This window comes from Vulpes vulpes, chromosome 9, assembly GCF_048418805.1.
Source record: "Vulpes vulpes isolate BD-2025 chromosome 9, VulVul3, whole genome shotgun sequence".
Taxonomy (NCBI): Eukaryota; Metazoa; Chordata; class Mammalia; order Carnivora; family Canidae; genus Vulpes; species Vulpes vulpes.
In genome coordinates, this window is record NC_132788.1 from 5,008,128 (window position 1) to 5,030,431 (window position 22,304).

The 22,304-nt window shown below is 52.5% G+C and overlaps 1 protein-coding gene across 29 annotated transcripts in view; it reads right to left on the bottom strand.

Moving 5' to 3' along the window:
* Nucleotides 1–22,304, bottom strand: part of AGAP1 (ArfGAP with GTPase domain, ankyrin repeat and PH domain 1) — a 524,640-nt gene that overhangs the window by 305,619 nt on the left and 196,717 nt on the right. For all 29 annotated transcript variants that reach the window (XM_072719114.1, XM_072719112.1, XM_072719108.1 and 26 more), the window contains 3 exons: nt 14,627–14,712; nt 12,836–12,977; nt 8,383–8,517 (listed from right to left, as the gene is read on the bottom strand). In XM_072719114.1, coding sequence (XP_072575215.1) covers nt 8,383–8,517; nt 12,836–12,977; nt 14,627–14,712 — 363 coding nt within the window. The remainder of the gene's footprint in view (nt 1–8,382; nt 8,518–12,835; nt 12,978–14,626; nt 14,713–22,304) is intronic.

Genomic DNA, 22,304 nt, shown 5'->3' on the forward strand with positions numbered 1-22,304 from the left:
GAGGTTATTTTGGAAAGAGTCAAAAAATGGAACGGTCCTCTCTCCACCCAAAACTAGTCTGAGAATTACCGAGTTCCACACCTGATTCCATGTTAAGGCCACGAGCTCAGAGCGTGAAGTATGAATCACACCCATGATGGAGATACTCCTCCCTACCCAAACCCTTCCAGGCTGGATAGGTGATTTTTAAACAAATCAACGGATACACAGAGGAGTTAATCCCTCTGTAAACGTCCAGCCTCTGAATAGTTCAGTGGATGAGAGAGAAACTCTCAAACGTGGAAATTTCTAGGCAAAGATTCCAAACAAGAAACCAGCTAATTTCACATTTACGTCCAGTTCATAGCAGTATCTTAAAAACCCTTGGATTATTCCAGGGTCATCACCTTCAACAAATTCTCAAACGAATCCTGACAATGTTCTTTTATATCCTGCTCATTAGTCCCACCTCAACACAGTCCCCATTTGTCAAATGTGCTTGAAAATACTTGGCTGCAAATCAGCTGCCAAATGTCTGGCTTGTCTTTACAAGAAGCTTTAGAATCTTATTTTTCCCCCCAGAAAATAATAATTCAAAAGTTTTTCTTGTTTTTCTTTCGGTTTGGGTTTTGTTGTTAAGCCTCTGAAAATATGGCTTAGTACAGCCAATGTTGATATTTTAGCTGCAGTATTATTTCGTTTTGTGATTTAACCCCTGGTATAGAAGAGTTTCTCGGGTTAAGAAACAAACTGAATTTAAAAAGGCATAAAGGATACTGACAATGTCATGTTTTATTAAGAAAGGGATCCCTGGGTGGCGCAGCGGTTTAGCGCCTGCCTTTGGCCCAGGGCGCGATCCTGGAGACCCGGGATCGAATCCCACGTCGGGCTCCTGGTGCATGGAGCCTGCTTCTCCCTCTGCCTGTGTCTCTGCCTCTCTCTCTCTCTCTCTGTGACTATCATAAAAAAAAAAAAAATCCATGTGAAACATGCATGCACTTTCCCATCCAAACCTAAACCAGGCTACAGCACCAACAGGAAGACCCAGCCAATCCCAGGCCTTCTTGCTCACTATACACATACCCGCCCCACCCACAGGCTCAACCCAAAGTCTACTTCATGTCAACACCAGACAGGTATCTTTTTTTTTTTTTTTTTAATTTTTGACAGGTATCTTTTCTTCTCTTTCTTTCCTTCCTTCCTTTCTGTTTATTTGTTTTCTAGATTTTATTTATTTATTCAAGAGAGACACAAGAGAGAGAGGCAGAGACACAGGCAGAGGGAGAAGCAGGCTCCCCACAAGGAGCTCAATGCGGGACTCGATCTCAGACCCCGGGATCACGCCCTGAGCCAAAGGCAGATGCTCAACCACTGAGCCATCCAGGCGTCCTGTTATCTTTTCAATTTAATGAGCGGCTACAAACAACGGGCCAGATGTGGTTCTTCTGGAGGCAACTTGCAGATTCTAATTTCCATGGGTTTGGACCACGTTGGAAGCTGCCAGGCAGTGACAGCCAATGACACTCGTGGTTAATGAGGACAGCAGAGGGGCCACCCAATAGGTCAAGCCCATATTACATACGACTCAGCCGATTACCTTCAGAGGAGCCTGATGAGCGTTTTCCTTCTCTTCCTTTCTCCTATTTCGGCCACACGCAGGCAACTTTCTCATGTCATCCTTGTTCTTAGAAAGTTTTAAAATATGAAACCCCTTGAATTTAAGCATAAAGTTTGTTTGCCCCGTCGTAACATGAACTAACTACCCATCTGTCCCATGAAATCTTGAACATATGACGTTTCAATGCAGTGAGGAGAGGGCGGTGGGTGTGCGCCAGGGGCGGGGGGGTGGGGGTGGACATGGGGACAGTGACGGACACAGATGCACAGGGAAAACCGCAGGCAGAAAAGGACACGTGGGCCCAAACCGACTGTACGGAGGAGGGCCTGTTAGACCTACTATAAGGGCTTCACATCAGAAGCCCTTAAACTAGGACATAAATAACTACCAGTCATCGTTACAACTGATAAGATACAAATTAACAGACACCAAGTGACTCCTTGGACATTAAATATATACCTTAAAGACCCAACGGACACACACATATGGCCTGCTTTTAAACATGGAAAGTCTTATTTTTGAAAGGACTCCTTTGGAAAAAAAAAGTCCACAAAGATAAAAATAAATGGACTCCAATCTACTCCGTAATGTAATAAAGAGGAAAAAAAGGAGCAACAAAACAAATAACGAAATAGGCCACCCCAACAATGAAAATTAAGCTGGTTCCAAGCAAGCATGGAACAGGGCTAATTGACATATCCTTTAACAGCACAAAAGACTGTGGTGTCAGCAAAACAAAATGGCACAGGATGATGCAGCACTCGGGAGCAAAATCCCTAAAGATTGCTCCCACTTAATGATGCTCTAACACATGCAATTAGGTTGTACAAACCGGGCTCATTAATACAGCTACTCTTGTGCTGGACACTCCTGTAATTAGGACCGAGCAGCTGCAGACATTTAACGTGAAATAGGACTCTCCGTACATCAGGATATCAGTCTTTGGAAGCAAAGGCAGAAAGCAAACGGAGGCTTCCTGACTTACAGAAAACCCGTGGGCCAGGCACGCAGCCTCTCCTGGCCCAACCCTAACAGCACAGGGCACAGGGAACGCAAGGCCAGGTGAGCCATCCGCAGGCAGGGGCCGGGGGGCAGCTTCTACAATAGTGCTTTCCGGAATGTGAACTGCAACACGAACGTAAAGAGCCAGTGTGACGGTGCTGGGAGACTGATGTGGATCCTTCTAGAACAGGATGGTGCCATCAGATGGATGCCCAGCCACAGGACACCGCGTCAAACTGTGTGATGACAAGAAGCCCGAGCATGCGTTCCAGCTGTGGCAGCACCAGCAGTCAGCACACAGAACCCCTCTAATGCTCCTGCCCAGCCTCTCCACCCACATGCACCCCAGAACCCCTTTAATGCTCCTGTCCAGCTTTTCCACCCACATGCACCCCAGAACCCCTTTAATGCTCCTGTCCAGCCTCTCTACCCACATGCACCTCAGATCCCCTCTAATACTCCTGCCCAGCCTCTCCACCCATACATATGCACCTCTCCACCCACATGCACCCCAGAACCCCTCTAAAGCTCCTGTCCAGCCTCTCCACCCATATGCATCTCAGAACCCCTCTAATACTCCTGCCCAGGCTCTCCACCCACATGCACCCCAGAACCCCTCTAATGCTCCTGTCCAGCCTCTCCACCCATATGCACCTCAGAACTCCTCTAATACTCCTGCCCAGCCTCTCCACCCACATGCACCCCAGAACCCCTCTAATGCTCCTGTCCAGCTTTTCCACCCACGTGCACCCCAGAACCCCTTTAATGTTCCTGTCCAGCCTCTCTACCCACATGCACCTCAGATCCCCTCTAATACTCCTGCCCAGCCTCTCCACCCATACATATGCACCTCTCCACCCACATGCACCCCAGAACCCCTCTAATGCTCCTGTCCAGCCTCTCCACCCACATGCACCCCAGAACCCCTCTAATGCTCCTGTCCAGCTTTTCCACCCACGTGCACCCCAGAACCCCTCTAATGCTTCTGCCCAGCCTCTCCACCCATACGCACCTCAGACCAAATGGTCTCTTTTTCATATAAATAATGTGGAGTATTGGGCAGCCCCAGTGGCGCAGCGGTTTAGCACTGCCTGCAGCCCAGGGCGTGATCCTAGAACCCTGGATCGAGTCCCACATCAGGCTCTCTCTCTCTATGATGCCTGCTTCTCCCTCTGCCTGTGTCTCTGCCTCTCTGTGTCTCTATGAATAAATAAATAAATAATCTTAAAAAAATAATAATGTAGAGCATCTACCCTAGAATGAGCTGTCCTCCACGTGAGATCACCGAACTATCCAGTTATTCTTGATGACACAGTGGCACGTCCCAGCAGTCTTGGAGAAAGTCAGATAGAAAGACGGTAATTTGTGATTTGTCTAGAACTTGGCTTTTATGGATCTTGACCAGGTCTGAACAATTATTGTCAGAGCAAAATGCTGCGTTCAGGTTTTCCTACTGTCCTTATGAACACAAGCTTAGGAAGGTAAGAAGTTAAAGCTCTAGAGGGGAGTATCCTTCATGTGTAACAGGATGCTTTCAGTTGGGATTTAACAAGTGGTAATAATTCTAGAATATACATGTGAGAATATTAAATTCTGTATACAAGACAGCTGGTGGCCTAACAGGAACAACCCAAATATAAAACCACACTGTGTTGTAATACAGACAAATCTCGATCAGCTCATTATAGGAGACGAGGGAGGGAGGGAGAGAGAGGGGAAGGGCATAAAGTAGCTTCGATAAGAGAAAATTAAATATTTTGTACCATTGTCAGGTTCTACACATTCTTTATGAAAGGGAAACCACTTTTCTTTATATATCAGGGATCTTTTTTTTTTTTTAATTTTTATTTATTTATGATAGGAACACAGTGAGAGAGAGAGGCAGAGACACAGGCAGAGGGAGAAGCAGGCTCCATGCACCGGGAGCCCGACGTGGGACTCGATCCCGGATCTCCAGGATCGCGCCCTGGGCCAAAGGCAGGCGCCAAACCGCTGCGCCACCCAGGGATCCCAGGGATCTTTAAAATCTCAAACACCAGTCAGATACCAGAATTTGAATATCATAAAATATACCCCCCTTGGAAACTTAGGGCATCTATTGGCTCTACCCCATAAAACGTCAACACGAACAACTGATTCCATGTCACGCTTAGTTTGAAAAACGTGAACTCCGCTATGATACAAATCATGACGCTCATCATACATCCATTACCCGATCGCGGTCATCAAAGCAAAACAAGCTAGAAACAAGGACGTTCGGCGTAGGTTGAGAAATTTCAAATTGTTTGAAAAAGAGAGTGAAATTCCTCATTTCCAAACTCCGGTTTCAGGGAACTAAAATTCCCAACGCTCCGTCGTGAACACTGGGGAGGCGGCGCGCACGTCAACAGTCCGAGGGGTCCCCTTACACACACGGCTGTTCACTACCTCTCAGCACTGCTTGGGCTTCTAGGGGGTGAATTTATTTTTGTCACTGAGTTCTAAACATTTTAGGTTTGTCCCTGAATATCTAGGTCGAAAAAAATCCCATCACCTACGCTACCCTCCTTTACCTACCCAGAGGCCCCACTGAAACGGCCCGGACGACATGCCCGGCAAGGGCTTCTCCCACGCGGCTGGTTTCTTTAGGGAGCGAGAGAAGCTCTTCTGGAATAAAAAAAATCCTAACACCAGAGAAGCAATTCTCTCTGCAGAGAACCAACTTTATGTTTCTGTCCTCCTTCGTCTTCATGAATCCAGGCCCTGTGACAACAAGTGACCAGGGGAGGGGCTTTCAAAAAATTTCCTGCCAAACTTCAAAATCACCACGGTAAGAGCCTGAAGTTATTAATCATCCAGACACGGGTGGCGGCGACCAGAACTGCCCACAGCTGGACAGACGGACTCGGGGCGGGCGGGTGGGCCGTGCGCAGCCCGGGGCCGCCGCCCCCACTGGGCCGGCCCCTGGGGCCCGAGCCCCCCGCAGGGCTGTCCTGGGACCACACACACAGACCCCGCGGCCCAGAGCAGGGAACCAGGGGTGCGTGACTGCTCAGAGGTGAATCTTTCATCGCAGGAGCCCCCAGAGAGCTGTTCCATGAGCCACACAAACGCAGCGAGAGGAGCAGGACTAAGGACGGCCCCGGACTGCTGCGAGCAGGTGACAGCCACCTGGTCCGTCGCACACGTCCCCCACCCTCGGGGAAGGTGCAAGCTTAGGTCTGTGGGTGCTGGACTTCCACCTCGCCGAGGCAGGGGCCCTCCCCGTACCTGCCCTCTTCTCATCCCCGAGCCAGAGGTACGGCGTGTGCAAGGCCCTCGGGGGACGGAACCAACGGCCCTCCCTGCCTCCTGACGCCCCTGGTGCCGACAGAGAGCCTCCCTCCTGGATTACTTTCCGAGAGCCACCTGAGAACGACGCTCCGGAGACAAAAATAAACAGACGTTCTGCTTCTTCATTAATTTTACAATTTGTCACGATGCCTGGTGTGGCTCAGCAGTTGAGCATCTGCCTTCAGCTCAGGCTGTGATCCCAGGGTCCCGGGATCGAGTCCCACGTCGGGCTCCCTGCATGGAGCCTGCTTCTCCCTCTGCCTGTGTCTTTGTCTCTCTCTCTCTCTGTGTGTGTGTCTCTCATGAATAAGTAAACTCTTAAAATTTTTTTTTTTTTTTTTTACAATTTGTCTTCAGTGTCAGGATACTAACAATTCAGAGTTAAAGAAGCAGACTACAGTCCTTGGCATCTTAAAAACTAAACCCAGACAGCCGGCTGACTCGAAAGCCTGGCTGGTAGGGGCAGGTGGAGGTGGGGGTCTGCCGTTTCTTCTTTCGGTGGTTAAGGTAAATGTTACGCAGAAACCACACGCACTTTCTTTTTCCTTCTAAAAGGACAGAAAAAACACATAAACAAAAGCAAGCCTTGAGGCCAAAGGAAGCCAGAAAGAGAAATCTGAATGACCGGAGTCTGTGAGCGGGTGGTGGGCCTGCTGCCCGCGCCCTCTGCCAGCCTCCCCCAGGGATGGACCCACATCACCGATGTTTTAATGACACAACGGGTAAGGGTCTGGGCTCCTGCCCCCAAGACAGGCGCCCCATCCAGCCCCAATGCCTTTGGTCAAGCTACGTAATTTTTCTGAGCCTTGATTTACCTCCAAATCTCACAAGGTTTTGGTTTTTTTCCTTATGGAGCAAAATGGATTGTTCTTGTTCATGATTGCTAAGTCCTGAGCACAGTCCCCAGTCGGTCAGCAAATACTCTTATCACTAACAAAGAGTCCACGGCTTAATAAAAAGACAGACCTTGTAATTACCTGGCAAAACACGTAGAGTAAACCCTCATTTTATTTTTAAAACTTATCCTCGTATAGACGGAAATATTTTAAGGACAAAAATCATAAAAGTCACAGAAAATGTTGTATCATGGGTTTCATTCCCTGTTCTAACTCCAGAGACGGGCAGGGAAGCCCAGTAACCTGTTGGGCATCCCCTCGCATAACTAACTCTCGAGATCATCATGTACGGGCTCATTTATTTACGGAAAGTTCACGTTTGCAATAAACGCACAAGGTACACAATCACTGTGGAGCATAAGATCATCCATACAACTAAATTCTGCAAATATCCATCAGAGACCAGCAAACCTTCCACAAAGGGCCAGAGAGGAGCCATTTCAGGCCTGGCGGGGCCGTGACATTTCCACGTGAACCACGGAACTCTGCTGTGGTGACAAGGCCAGCTCGGCCTTGCGCCTGGGAAAACACAGACACAGGTGGTTGGCCAGATGGCGCCCGTGCACCCAAGCTTGGGGATCTTCACCTGTAATGCCCCCACAGGGTCTGGGCTGCTCGGGGGGCAGTGAAGGGGGCGGACAGTGCACCTGCCCCGTTGGGCGCCCCCAGGAACCCCACACACCTCTGTGCATGCTCTCCGGTGAGGCTGGGCTGACCGGGGGCGTGGGGGTCCACTCTGCAGCCACCGACGTCAGCCAGAGGGGAGGCAGCCTAGGAGCTACTCCCCGCGACTCCAGGCGGAAATCGGGAGCCTTTGCAGGGAGCATTGTTCTTCTAGGCCTTCTAGGCTACCAGGGTCTCTCTGCCCCAGACCTTCCTGGCCCCTCTGGCCACAGAGCCCCTCCCTTCCCCCCGACCACCTCCCCCACTTCTTCATCCACCCCCTCCCTCCCTCTTCCCAGCCCGACACTTGGCATCACGATCACGTACGTGAATGTCTCCCCGTTAGGGAACCCTCCTCCTCCAGGGGGGCTTCCTGCCTGCTGTACGGCTGTTCCGGGGGTGGGTGATCACTAATGAATTCAGCAACAAAGAAACAATTCCTAAATTCTGCTGCTGGCTCTCAGCCCTGAGTCTTAACGTGGGATTGGTTTTGTTTTGTTTTGTTTTGGGTTTTTTCTTTTTTGGCCCAAATTTTTGATGCTCTTTCCTCTTTCGGTTTATTCTCTCCAAAGCCTAAAACATGAAATAGGCTGTTTTTATAGACGGGCTTAAATGAAGAATGAGGAGCTACAGTGAAGAAGAGATGGCAAATGCGTTAAGTGTGACACACCACGTGCAGAGATAAGTTTGGGAAATGCTTCCCTCTGTGCACAAAAATCCTGTGCACACACAGGATTCACCATAGGACTGTTGGGTCTTCTGAGCACACCCACAGCTGAGGGGCACCTCTGGAGGCAGGGGGCGCCCAGATTCGCACCGTGGCCCACACATCAGGCCACGGGTTCCGTCGCTGCACAGACGGGGACCTGCTCTAAGGGAAGGGGATGGTGACCCGCAGCGGGGAATATTTACCGTCCTGAAAGACCCGCTCCACGTTCAGCCCGTACGTGGCACACGTCTCGTAGTAGGTGCACCTCTTGAGGTCGCTGGAGAGCTTCCGCGCCCTGGCGTCGTCGATGACCCGCGGGTTAGTGGAACTTATGGCATCTGCAACAGACGAGCAGAACGTAGTGACACGATGACCATAAGCAGCTGAGGACTTCCCACCACTTAATGTCTCCAAGTAGCTCAAAACCTGCACCCTGCTCCTCGTGCTGTGATGTGTTTAAGAACCTGGAGTTTTTAAAGCTTAGTTTAGGGACACCTGGGTGGCTCAGTGGTTGAGCATCTGCCTTTGGCTCAGGGTGTGACCCTGGGGTCCTGGGATCGAGTCCGACATCGAGCTCCCCACAGGGAGCCTGCTTCTCCCACTGCCAGTGTCTCTGCCTCTCTCTCTCTGTGTTTCTCATGAATAAATAAATAAAAGCTTTGAAAAAAATCCACAAAAACGTAGTTTACCCTCAAAGTGATGATCTCAAACATTCAAAATACTCATCATTTGTAAAACTTGGTTTCAGAGGATCCCGCTTCTGAAATGGAGGTAAAGTGATGACCAGAAAGGAATTAATGTGGCTCTAGAGGAGGATACTTTAAAAAGGAGGGAAAAAAAATCACACCCCAGGCTCACTCTTTGCAGGTGACTTCTGGAGCACAAGGCACCCAGCTCACTGGGTTCTAGCTGCACGATTCCCCAGGTGCAGCCTTTCACCTGTTCAGTCAGTACCTGCCCACAGAGCCGCCCGGACGCACCTGGTCCTGTTCCGGGCACAGAGCTACCCCAGGGAACACAACAGACAAGGCTCTGTGCTCCTGAGTGGGGAGGGGGGTAATCAGGTGGGCCGGGGAGGGAGACCTAGGACAACTTCGACTGTGAATGGAGTGTGGCCGCGAGGGCGACGTCAGGCAGGGCAGGAGGCCCTATGGTCAGTGGTCAGTGCAGAGCATGCTCGGTGAGGCTTTCGGGGCCGCCCCACCCGCAGGGAAGAGGGGGCACCTGACCAGCCACTCCCTGGGGGCAGAACGCCTGGGGCAGGAGGCGGCCAAGCACCCGGTATGTTTGCGGGAGACTGAGGCAGGAGTGGGAAGTGAGGGGGGCAGTGGAGGGCCGTAAGCAACAGGGCCGCTCCTGGGCACACCCACTTCCCACGGGATCCAGGCCCGGACGCGGCCGTGTGTGCAGCAGAAAAGACGTGGGCACCTGCCCCCTTCCCCTAAAGATGACAAACCAGGCTTCTTTATCAGCTCGGCGTCCGGGAGGCCTCCAGCCATCCCACCACGCGTTCTCGCGCCTGGTGGAGACAGCAGGTGCTTCTCAGGGACCTTCCAACATGAGACTTTCTCGGGGGGCTTGAGGCTCCGACGCCACGGAAACACCCAACTGCTTTTGAAAACAAACCCACCGGCAGGGTTTTCCCCGCTAGTCAGAGGAAGAGCAGCACAATGGAAGTCTTAGGAGACCTTTTAAATTTGGGGTATTTTTGGGCTCAGGAAGTGCATGTGACATTTAATTTTATAAGCACAAAAAAAGTGGCATCTTGAGGGAATAATTTATTCATTTTCCCCTCTCTTTGTCTTACTTCCTGTTTTATTTTTAGCCCGTGGAATAGGCCTGACCTGACCGTTTCCCTTTGAGAAATCAAGACTAACTCCGATTCAGGTCTCTTTCTCCGACAATGGCCTGCGCCACCTCAATAGATGTTCTAGAACATTCTCTGGCAAGGTCCCTTAGAGGGATTTCTTCAAAGAACATCTTGTCCTGTCTTCTTGCCTTACAGACTTGGGTTTCACAACGCTTAAGGAAAATAAGTATTTTTAAAAGGTGCAACCGTCTTAAAAAAAAAAAAAAAAAAGGAAAACAGTAAAAAACGAAGTAAAAAAGAAAACCGAAAACAAGGCTGAAATCCGTAATTCTTCAACACTCTAGTATAACGTCCCTCCAGGTGCAGCGACAGGTCGAGGCGAGGCCGTGGGGCCCCCGACCGCGTTTCCGCCGGCCTGGTTTCCCCTCCACCCGCAGCTCCGCGTCTGCTCACAGCTGCGCCTCTCCCTGCAATCGGCGTAAGGCGCAAACCTTTAGGAAAGAACCAGCGTAGCAGACGTCCCGCCACCACGGCCTCACAAGTGTCTGGTCGCTCCAGCCTCCGCGCAGCTCCCGGCCGCACCCGGAGAGGACGCCACACGCCGCGGCGCCCTGCAGGCCCGGGCCTAACTGCTCATCCTTGCCACCCCCGACCCTCCCACCTCGGGGCCACCGACCCAGGCGCCGGGCAGGGAAAGCTCGGAGGCCCCAGCGCCTGTAACCGAGCCACCTTGTACCTCTGGCATCACCTGCGGCCCGAGCGAAAGCACGACAACCATTCAGGCTTCCCAGGAAGCAAGGCTGCGAGCAGTTAACATGGGCCTAGGAGTGGAACCTTCCAGAAGGCCACACTCACTCCACCCCCGGGGCACTGGGGCTTCTGGGGCACCCTGGAAATGAGAGGTGTGAGGACCAGGAGGACCCCTCGGGTGAGGAACACCCTCCGTGATAACAGTCGTGTCCGGTTCACTGGGGGGGGGGGGGGGGGGGGCGTGGCTACGCTCAAGCGTGAACGAAGTCCCACAAACAGCCGTGAGGAGCCTGCGGCGTCCACCCGGCACCCAGGCTCCCTGGTTCAGCTGCCGGCGCCTCTGGCCCTTCCCGACAAATGCTCCGCAGGTGCGCAGGGACGCAGGGGAAGGGCTGCCCAGGGCCTCGCTCTGCAAACGCGAGCGGCCCGGGGGGGGCGGGGGGGGCGGCCCGTGTCCTCCTTCGGCAGCTCCAAGGAGGGGAGCAGAGGCGCTGCTGGTGCCCAGCCATGCCCTCAGGGACAGCCACGCTCTACGGAGGTACGACAGACACAGGAAGGCCGCTGCTCGCCAGGATGCACCGATGCCAGGGCTGCGTGGCCCCAACCGCCCGCTCCAGCTCCAGGACCGAAACCAGGGCTACGCGAGGTGACAACCGTGTCACACAAGCCTGCAGGCCGGAGCGACACAGTCCCTGCTCCCCAGCACGGCGTGCCCACGGGGAAGCGCGCTCGGCCTGAGACACAGACCCCGTGACTCAGACAGCTGGCGAGGCGCGGATGCCAAAGGCTCGCTCCACCACGGGGCAGGACATGCCATCAGGGAGGGAGCCCCCCCCCCCCCCAAGCGGGCTGACAAGTGTCAGGACACAGCCCCGCAGCAGAACAGAAGCAAGGGCGCCGCCTTGGGCCATGACGACCAGCAGAGGGCGCCCCGGGCCCGGAGAACCTGATCGTCCACGGGAGGTGGACTCCACCTGCTGCCGGGCCTGGCGCGGAGGCCCCGTTACAGGTGCGCGGAAAGGGGAGCGGCGGCCCCCCGACGCCGACACTGTACAGCCAGGACGCGGAGAGGATGAGAGGATGCTTTCCATCGACTCCATGCCACTTCCCGATCTCACAAGACACACACGCGGCCCCCGCCCCCATCCTGGGCCTCTCCACGCAGATTCCCGGCAGGGCAGCGGGTTCCGTGCCTGAGCTCGCGCTCTGCGCACCAGACCCGGGACCAGGCGCACGGCCGGCCGTCCCTGCTTCTTCCATGCAGCCGGTTTCTCATTCAGAAAGGTCTCCCATCCGGCCACCCGGGCATGGCAAGGCAGACAGACGCGGACGGCATGGACGGATGCGGCGTGTGAGCCCCCACAACAGAAATGAAGGCACAATCCAGTTTTTCTGGACAGGATTCCTTTCTAAGGCACCCATACTGCTGACAAAGCAGTTTTTAAAAGTAACCTGCCTGTGGTTTTTAAAAACTTTCTACGTGGCTTCCTAAGACCCAGACGGGAGGCACCAGTGTATCAGAGAATCGGACTGAGGACAAGGACTTCAGGGATGTCGCTTTGCAAGAGGCCAAGTTTTAAGAAGCCCAGCAGAAAGCAGGAAACGTGCTCATACAGGATAATCCCAGGCTCTGAGGCACCTGCTAGGTGAAAGATTATATACACATCATAACACAGGACAGGGAAATAAAAGCAAAGTCTGCCCTAAGAAATCAGCAAAATTTTAAAGATGTACCAAAGTTAAAATCGACCACCTTTTAAACTCCTTGTGAATTATCTTACATAACTGAAAGAATGAAAGGAATAAGAGATCCTATTACAGAAAAAGAAAGAAAATGGATTTCTGTTTTCCCTAGAGCACGTGGGAAGGGGTTGTTTTACTCCGAGGGTGCTGACCGTGCGACTTCTCCAGAGGATCGAACCAGGAAACGGGACAGTTTCAGTGTCATGGATTCTCATTGGAAACAGCCTTCGGTTGGAAATTATTTCTTCTTTACATCATTTTCAAATCCCTTCACACCAAACCTATGGCCCTGAGTCCACTTACTGCCCAACCGCCGGGGTCCTTTACTCAGAGGCTGCGCGGCCGGCACTCACCCTGGGTCCCCACCAGAACCAGAGGGATCTCGCTCGTGTTCCGATAGTTGGCCATCCGACTGTAGTAGTGGTAAACGGTCTGGAAGCTTATCTCATCCTCCAGGCTGAAGACAAATATCACAGCGTCCACCCACATGGCAAACTAGGGCGAAAAGAGGGAGGAGAGAAGGAGCTGAGTGACAACCGTCGGAGAGAAGGGTGGGGACGGCGTCTTCGAGAGCACAGGACGCGTGGTCGGCCGTCCCCTGCGCAGGATGGGTCTGATGCCTGCCTTCGGCTGTCACACATGGCTGTGGCGTCACTCACGTCCTCCTCATTGCTCACCTGGAATGGGACCTTCACCCCCTTCCCTCCCGGGCCACCCCGGTCTCCTCAGGACACAACCTGGGACGTGCTTCCCTACAGGAATGTCCCCCTCGGCCCCAATCCAGCCAGCGGCAGTCCACAGGCAGGGCAAAGACGGCCTCGTAAAATCGGAAAACAGGCCCTGACAGCAATCCCGAAGCTTTGCATTTCACACAGACCCCCTTCCACGGAGTGTCCAGGAGCCCTGCTGGACCCCGGCATTGGGGGGGTGGGGCTCCTCTTCTGGGCTCCCATGGCCTCCACCCAGGCTGTGGTCCACCTTTGGGCTATAAGAGGAGTTTTGGTTGTTTTTTTTTTTAAAGATTTATTTATTTATTCACTCAGAGAGAGCAAGAGAGAGGCAGAGACACAGGCAGAGGGAGAAGCAGGCTCCATGCAGGGAGCCCGATGTGGGACTCGATCCCGGGTCTCCAGGATCACACCCCGGGCTGCAGGTGGCGCCAAACCGCTGCGCCACTGGGGCTGCCCAAGAGGAGGTTTTTGTACTGGAAAGATCACCTGCCACTGAATTCTTTTTTTTTTTTTTAATTTTTTTAGGTCATCTCTACACCCATCCTGGGGCTTTAACTCCCAACCCTGAGATCAAGGGTCGCGCACTCCACCAAGTGAGTCAGCCAGGCACCCTGCCAGCGAGTTCTTAAAGGCCTCTCTGAGGATGTTATTACTTATGGTCCAAGAAATTTACATAGCTACTTAACAAAATTAGCAAAAGTCAGGGAGAAACATTAAAATCCCACAACAGGGCAGCCCCGGTGGCGCAGCGGTTTAGTGCTGCCTGCAGCCCAGGGCGTGATCCTGGAGACCCTGGATCGAGTCCCACATCGGGCTCCCTGCATGGAGCCTGCTTCTCCCTCTGCCTGTGTCTCTGCCTCTCTCTCTCTCTCTCTCTGCATCTCAACGAATAAATAAATAAAATCTTTAAAAAAAATTAAAAAATAAAATAAAATAAAATAAAATAAAATAAAATCCCACAACAACCTGACTCGTGCCATCCTGTCCTTGTCTTACCTGCATCCAGGTGAACCTCCATCACATCTACTTTTGGGGGCAACTGACTGTACGGCCAGTACGTACCATCTCATTTAACACTCCTAAGCACCCTGTAAGGCTGGAGCCTCGGGAGTGCCTGGAGGGCCCCGGAAGCTCAGCCGCCCCCCAGAGTCCCACAGCAGAATCGAGCAGCTCAGCGGGGCACCCAAAGACCCTCCTCTTTCCAAGTGGAAACGAAAAGGACAATAGTAACCGTCATCAGCATCATCCTGTTTACCTCCTCAGAGAAGCCGCGGTGCCCAGGTAAGGGTTTACCAGCCAGGGCGTCAGCTCCGACATATCTGGGCGCATTTTGGGTGGGGTGAGCTCGGATGTCACGCGGGACGGGAGCTCAAGGCGCAAGCCCAGGGGCAGGGGCAAGCCTGTAGTACTCACCTGCGCCTCTGGGGGGCCCCCCTCATCTCTGATCAGCAGCAGGTAGCTCTGCCCGTCCACCACGATCTCTTTCTTGAATCTGCCACCTGCCACACACAAAAGGCCTCGTTACACGGGGAAGACGGGGTGCTAGGAGGGCAAACAGACGTGGGCTTCGCTTGTGGAAAAATACACCCTAGGCTGTCGCCCTGGAGGCCACTCTCTCAGTATTTAGGACCAGCGACCACTGGACTTTAAAAGCAGTACTGAACTCAGACTTTTAAGTATTTGTCGTTAAGGACCCGTGTTCACTTCTGGTGAGAGTGCACAGCCTCCCACGCAACGCCAGGGGCGCCCGTGGCTGAGAAGGGCAGGATTCTAACACAGGCTAAGTTTGCAAACGCAGGAGTTCTCTCCCGCTGCGAACACGTTGAGGCAGAGTTCAGAAGCAGAGAGCGCTGAAATGATCATTCTCTTGTTGGGCTCACGAGACTGCAACCCAGTTTTCGTGTTTAACAGGTGCCTAGTCTACGACATTTTGATAAAATTCGAGGGCTGCGAACCTGTATTCTCCTCAAGAGAAACCCAGTTTTTGAAGGGAACACACAGAACATCATGGGGATGGTGTTTCCGTATTCACGGGGCACGAGTACGGGGGATGCTGAGCTACTACACACGTGTTAGACAGAACTACTGGATGGCATCTCCGCACAGGTGGAGACAGAGCGGGACAGCTGGCGGGGGGGGGGGGGGGGGTTAGAGAGCGCGCCGTGTTAGCGAGAAACGTGTGTGCGTGTGTGTGCGTGTGCACCTGCGGGAAGGCGGCTGGCCCTCGACATCTCGGCCCTGCACGCACCCAGGTGGGCAGGGACGCGCCACCGGCCGGAGCCTCTCTCCTCTCCTTGGGAGCGCCCGGACCACTGCTCTCGGACACGGGACGCAGGTCCACTTCGGGTCCCTCCACCATCTCCAAAGCCAAACCACCTTTCGAGAGCCTGGGCTCTGCGTCCACCCGCTCCAGCTAACCCTCACCAGGATCCCAAATCGTGCGTGAGAGACGAACACATCAGCGCCTGCTCTCATTCTCACAGTCCCTGGCCTTCCAGAAACAGCACCTAAACCCCACGTACCCGCACCCCGGAGAACCACGCCGGCAGAGCTTCCCCAGCCGCTGCGTGCACTGCGGCAGGCTGGGGGGGGGGGGGGGGACACAACCTATCCAAGTGGGCACGCGTGTGCACACACGCAGATGCTCATGCACCGAGGTGCACACACTCCCGCTCTCCACTTCCTTCCTGGGCACGTGAAACACGCTTGTTCTAGCTGGTGTCCCGTCTGCTCAACCACGAAACCTGAAGAAAACTTTCCAACGTTCACACAAAACCGAGAAAACTTTCGTTCTGATTGATCCCTTGCGCGGCGGGCACAGCTATCACAAGGCAGGGGGCAGAGAACGGTCATGGGGGGGGGGGGGGGCGTGTAACAGGCGTGTGTGCCCGCTGGATCCAGACAAGCGGAGGTGTGCTTTCTGCACCTCTAGGAAGACTGGCAGACGACTCAGGGGCCCCGAATCACAGAGTCCTCGTAGGTATAAAAAAAAAAAAAACCACAGCACCCTTTGCCAGCTGGGCCATTGTGATTATAAAATGAGCTGGGAAACACCCAGCACCCAGCAGAAGCCCCAAGCCCCAGTGTGTCTCAGCCACGAGACTCCGACGCTGGGCCAGCTGCCTGGGCGGGTCCCGGCACTGCCACACACGCCACCTGGGGGGCTTCGCCTTCCTTATTCACCTCTCTGTACCGCAGGGTCCCCAGCCGTAAAACGGGACTCCCACCACCCGGGGGGGCAGGTGCCCCCCATAGGGCAGCAGCGCTGGCAAGCATTACTAGCGTGTTTCAAAATTTCTGCCAAGAGTTTATCACTTGCTTTTAGAAAACATATATCTAACGTTTAATAGACCTACTCACAATAGAAAAATCTGCATATGTTGCAACAATAACCAGTATCATTTATTTTTTAAGACCTTTAAAAAAAGAGATGCTGGAAACCTGCAATCTCTCCAGAATGAACAGAATTCAACCTTTCATGAAAAACAAACAAAAAAACAATGTTAGATGGGAAATCTATTTCTTACTTTGGAGAAAACCTTTCCCTTCCCATCTCATTCCTAGAGATCTGACGGGTCATGCTGAGGGGGACAAGGGGAAAGCCACAGGAACTTGTGTACAAGTTCACAAGTCTTTCCTCTGATTCCCAGTGGGTCTAGGCACCTGAAGGAGGGTGACAGCCACTACAAAGCAGCCCGAGGTAGCAGAGCGCCCCAGACCAAGTCCGTGGACAGCACATCTAATGCAGACTTTTAAAGCTCTCACATCACAGGAAAATACTTGTGCTCTGAGTTAAGTGATTTCAAAGTAGTTCCCATGATATCACATCAGCTGGGCCCTCCGGTGGCAGCGACTGGTCTGGGCAGTACCCGGAAAACATCCTTTTAGCAACAGAGTCCTGTCTGTGCTCAGGAGAAAGTGAGGAAGGGAGTTTCTCGGTGGGCACGAGGGCTGAGCTCTGGGGCCTTTCAGGGGGGCACAGGAGGCGTGAGGATCCAGCAGGTACTTAGAAAAACCCCGATAATCATTAAGCATCCCCTGATCTGTCAAGTAGCTAATTATCATATCCCAAAGAGCAGCGTTACTCTCACGCAGTGTCCCACTATTACCTCTGTTATGGGTCGAACTGTCCTCTCCTCCACCCCAAATTCGTATGCTGAGGTCCAAATAAGATCAGAACATGACCTTATTTGCAAATAAAATCAATGCAGATGTGATCAGTTAAGAGGAGTTCATACTAGGGCACGATGGGCCCCTTACCCAGTGACTGGTGTCCTTAGACAAGGAGAAATTTTGGTGAAGATAAAAGCAGGAGCTTTATAAGCCAAGAAGCCCCAAAGATGACCTCCAAACCATGAGAAGCCAGGAGAGGCCTGTAACAGACCCTCCCTCACAGACCCAGGAGGAATCAAGCCCACCGACACCGTGACGTCGGGCTTCTGGGCTTCAGAAGGGTGGGAGCATCAACGGCGTGGTGTGGAGCGCCGCTTTCTGTGGCCCTTCGTTACCGCCGCCCTCGCGGACTGATACAACCTCCGGAGCCTCACGCTACACCTTCACCCACAGTGAGCTCACACACGCTCTCACACTCTCTCCCGCCCGCCTAGCTTATCCCTATAACATTTCAAAACCCCCTGTATTCCCTCCATCCTGTTTGTTGAAATCATCCAGGCTTCCTGGATGTTTCCTGCTGCCTCACCCCTGCAGGCCCACGCCCACAGCCCTCCACAGCCCGCAGGTCTGACCGGGAGTCCACCCTCTTCCTCTGCGCCCTGGGACCCTGCCTCCCCGCCGGCTGGCCCTGCACCCCCAGCAGCTTCCGGATGCGCCAGCAGCTGAGGGCATGCTGGCCACACGCACCAGGTTCCTCACTGGACTTTTTTATTTTTACTGTAGTTTTTCCTCTTTACTTTGGCAAAGGATGAAAATCATTTTTGAGTTTAAATTAGCCTTTGTATAGCATATTATTGCTCTTTTCCGTAAGAAAGAGGAGGGGCATCGTCCTAACATCTGCTGAAGCTGTAGCTGGGCTCTGGTGCTCCCCGTGGCTGCAAGCTGGCCTCGGGGTGGTCAGTGGTCATGAGCCATGGCTCAGGCTAGGACACACACCAGGGACTGGGTCTCCTACACTCAGCGTGCAGACATTCTTGGCTGTGAAAACCTTACTAACACTTGCCTAAAATGTTCTTCTCCATACGGCCCCAAGATAAGATAAAATGTCTGCAAATTTCATTGTATCATAATTTTTTAAGACAAGTGGAATGAGAGAGATACACTGAGAAAGGCTATGAACTCATTTCTCCCTAAGAGAATTTAAAAAAAAATTAATCATGAATGTGCCAGAGACGTTTTGAAGTTAATTTTGCCCTTTAAAGTTTGACGAAAATACCAAAGTCCATAACTTATTAACAAGGAGGCCGTGGAGAAGCTTTGTACTGTGACATTTAAAAAGAATTTTGGGCCATGTTACTTTTTCGCTGGGAAATAAAGTCTCATCGGTAATGTAATAGTTTACAAAATTTAACTGAGTCAGATTTCATTTTCTCTGCCAATTTTTGTTTAAACTTACGTTGTTTAAAAAAAAAAAAAAAAAAAAAAACACCCAACAGTAACAACTATAAAAATGTAGCAGCAGGAGGATTAATGCGTGGTGCCCACTAAGTGGTTCCACGGGTGAAAGACTCGGGGTTAGGACTCGGCCAAGATGAGGTTGGACACGGTACTTCCTCAAACAGGCCGTGGTCTCTAATGACTTCATTTCACCCAGATCTAAGTAAAATAACAAAGGAAGATCGGGAAAGAAGTCAAAGTTCCAGGTTAGGATGGCAGATCGGACTTCACTGTGACTGCATTTCCTTTCCTTTATTCCTAATAAAACAAAGGGGGAAAGAGTAAGCAGCAGGAGGAAGATAATTCACCCTCCACTGAGAAAAAGAGCGAAGCTTCACAGAATAAAACCTCAAAAACAGTGGCCTTCGGATAAAAAGGAAGACTCCGGGGCTGGGCAGGCCCCTAATCCCACCCCCGGAGTGAACAACAGCCCCCGACGGGCAGGGAAAAATGGAAGAGGCAGCACGGCCTTATCCTTGGCCCTCTGCAGGCAAAGAGGACGCCAGAATGGAAGGGGGGCCCCGCGGGGAACACAGTACGGAATCCAACCCCCGCCCTGTGAGTGAAGGGAACCCCATAGTTGGACATGTGCAAATTTACAGGAAAGGCAGGGCCGGTCTGTGACTAAGAGCAGACCCCTGTGGTTTGGAGGCGGCTCCCTCGGGGGCGGAGGAGAGGGATGGGCATTTATACTGTAACTCCCCAGGCACACAGTATCCAGCCTCAGGTCCCACGGCCCAAGTGTTCCCCACCTTTTTTTTTTTTTTTTTTTTTAAATTCATGAGAGACACACAGAGGCAGAGAACAGGCAGAGGGAGAAGCAGGCTCCATGCAGGGAACCCGACGTGGGACTCGATCTCGGGTCTCCAGGATCACGCCCTGGGCTGCAGGCGGCGCTAAACCGCTGGGCCACCCAGGCTGCCCCGTTCCTGGCCTTCTCGACAGCCCAGCCGTGTCTGTGATCCATGGGAACCCCAGAGCAGGGGCAGGACAGCACCTGTCCCAGCAGCGAGAGGGTCCCTGGAGGAATGGGAAGAACAGCAGATACCACGGGAGGTGGGAGGGAGACAGGCAAGGAGCACGCAAAACGCAGGAGCCAATGCATTAGAAAACAACTCAAAAAGCAGAAGGAAATCCCTAATGATCGCTTCCCTCTCTAACGCATGTTAATAGTAGGCTTTCGAAACAACGAGAATGCCAGGGAGGAGAATCTCAAATAGGAGGTGAGGTGGAAACCCCTAGAATGGAGAACCACAGCGACATTTTGGAACAAATGAGTAAAATTCAAAAAAACGTAAGGAAGAGAAGAGACGGTGCTCAAAGCTGCGAGTCTGACACAGAGGGACGGCTTGAAACAAACAGCTGGTGAGATGAGAACGATGGAGGTAAACTGAGGCAGAAGTGAGCGGACAGGACAGACCGACCTGAGAGAAGAATAAACAGGGTCGCTGACAACAAACTGACCCCCCCCTCCGCGCCCAAGAACTACAAGACTCTTGGGAGATAAAAATACAAAGGAATTTTCCAGAAATGCAGAGAGATCTGAATCTGCAGATCAGAAGACCGCAAGATGTTCCAGGAAAATGTGACACAGACTCTCATCATCACTTTAAAGAGGAGAAAACAGAGGCGCTGGAGGAAAACTCTTCCTGCCAGCAAAGGTGCGGCGGCCTCTTATCAAGCAGCAGGGCTTCAAAGCTACTCAAAAGGACTTCCCTTCAGCGAGGCTTCAAGGCTTTTTAAAAATGGATGATTTAAGCATTTTTATGTATACATAACGGGTCGTGGAACTGAATCCTAGTTAACAAGGAACAAGTACGTGATCCGCTCCACGGGACCAAGAACAATGCGGATCTGGCTGTGCCGGTAAACTCCTATGTAAACGCAGAAACCCACCTTCTGGAATGTTAGTGGCGTGGCGGCTTTTAACCTGGCCTTTTAGAAACCTCGCCCTGCATGTGTCTGCACCTGGAGTCTACACGGACAAGCACCTTGCTTGGGGACGTGTCCCATGTTCTCACGACCAACAAGCGGGGCATGTGTGCAGGCTGTGGTCTAGAAGTCGGTTGAGCAACACCAAGTAGTTCCCTAGCTGACTCTGGGGTAAGTCGTGGCACATTCAGTGCTTACTGTGACCTGGGGGGCCTCTGTCTAAACAATCTGTGGGCTGAGAGCAGCTGCTTTCATTAATTCAACACGAGACGTAAAAGCCCAACCATTCCTCCTACTTGGGTACTTGGGGTCTGTTTAGTGGAAGGGACCCTCAAAACAGCAAACGGGTTGGTGCTTTTTTTTGTTTTTTTTCCAAGTGTCACTCATGCAGCTCAGGTTTTCTTGACCCCAAGCCAACAAAACCTAAATTAACTGGATGGAAAGGCAGACGTCACGCTGTAACCGGGGGAACCTTGGGGTCTGTTCTGCGTTCACAAGAGGAGCTTCGCTGCTGCCTCCGGGGAGCAGCAAGTGCCACTGGCGGAGCCGTGATGCCCCAGAGGCCTGCCCAGGGGCTCAGGGACAACAGGATATTGCTGCTCAAACAGAAGCTGGAAAACTAAACATTTCAGGAAGTGGTTTGTTGCTCAACAGTCAGGATTTCCTCACAGCGTAGCCTCCAAGAGCTTTGAGGAATACGTAAACCCGGAGGTTTAATACATGAAACCTATGGAGAGTTCTCTCCTTCAAACCATCTCTTTTGAAGACTAAAATAAACACGGCAACTCTGGGCAGGTGTGAGGGTTGGATTATCCAGGCCAATCTCCAATTTTCAACATCCAGCGACAGACCTAGTATCACTCTCATTAAGTTTTAGGAGCTTCTCCCCCCCCCCCAAAAAAAAACACTACCTAAAATTGCTTTAAAACACTATTATCCCCCCCAAAAGTTATCTGTAATTAGAACTGCAGCTCAACTTTTGCAAAGAATAATATGTGCTGTGGGTTGTCATGGACTCCAGAAGGCAGGCAGGCCGGGGGGGGGGGGGGGGGAGGGGGCAAAGAGCTCAAGGGTCTCCAGGACTCCACCTGGGAATAAGGGGTCCGCCCTCTGGAAAGAGGCCTTTGCATGGGAGTGATTTCCCTCCTACCTACCCTCATCGCACGCTCCTGGGTGTAATGCTGACCACCCAGGCCTCTTCCAGCAGGTCCCCCCTCTGGGATCACGAGCCAAGACCAACCCTGGCACTTGACCAGCCCTTTGGCTCAGAGCCCCCAGACCTACTCCGTCTGCCCTGGCCCCACACACTCGGGATTTTCCTGCAAAGCTGCTTGGGAAGCTAGAATCCAAAGCCCCAAAGCTCACTTATGTGCCTCCACATAACTCAGGATGTTCCCCAATAACTTGACAGCTCTTCCAGGGGTCAAACACCCTGCGGTGGACGGCATAGCCCGGCCCTCAGTATGCACGGTGACCCGAGGTCTTCCCAAGTGCCCTGAGCCCGGCTGATGAGCTATAAAGTTGTGATGGCGGGTGGTGGTGCTTCCAG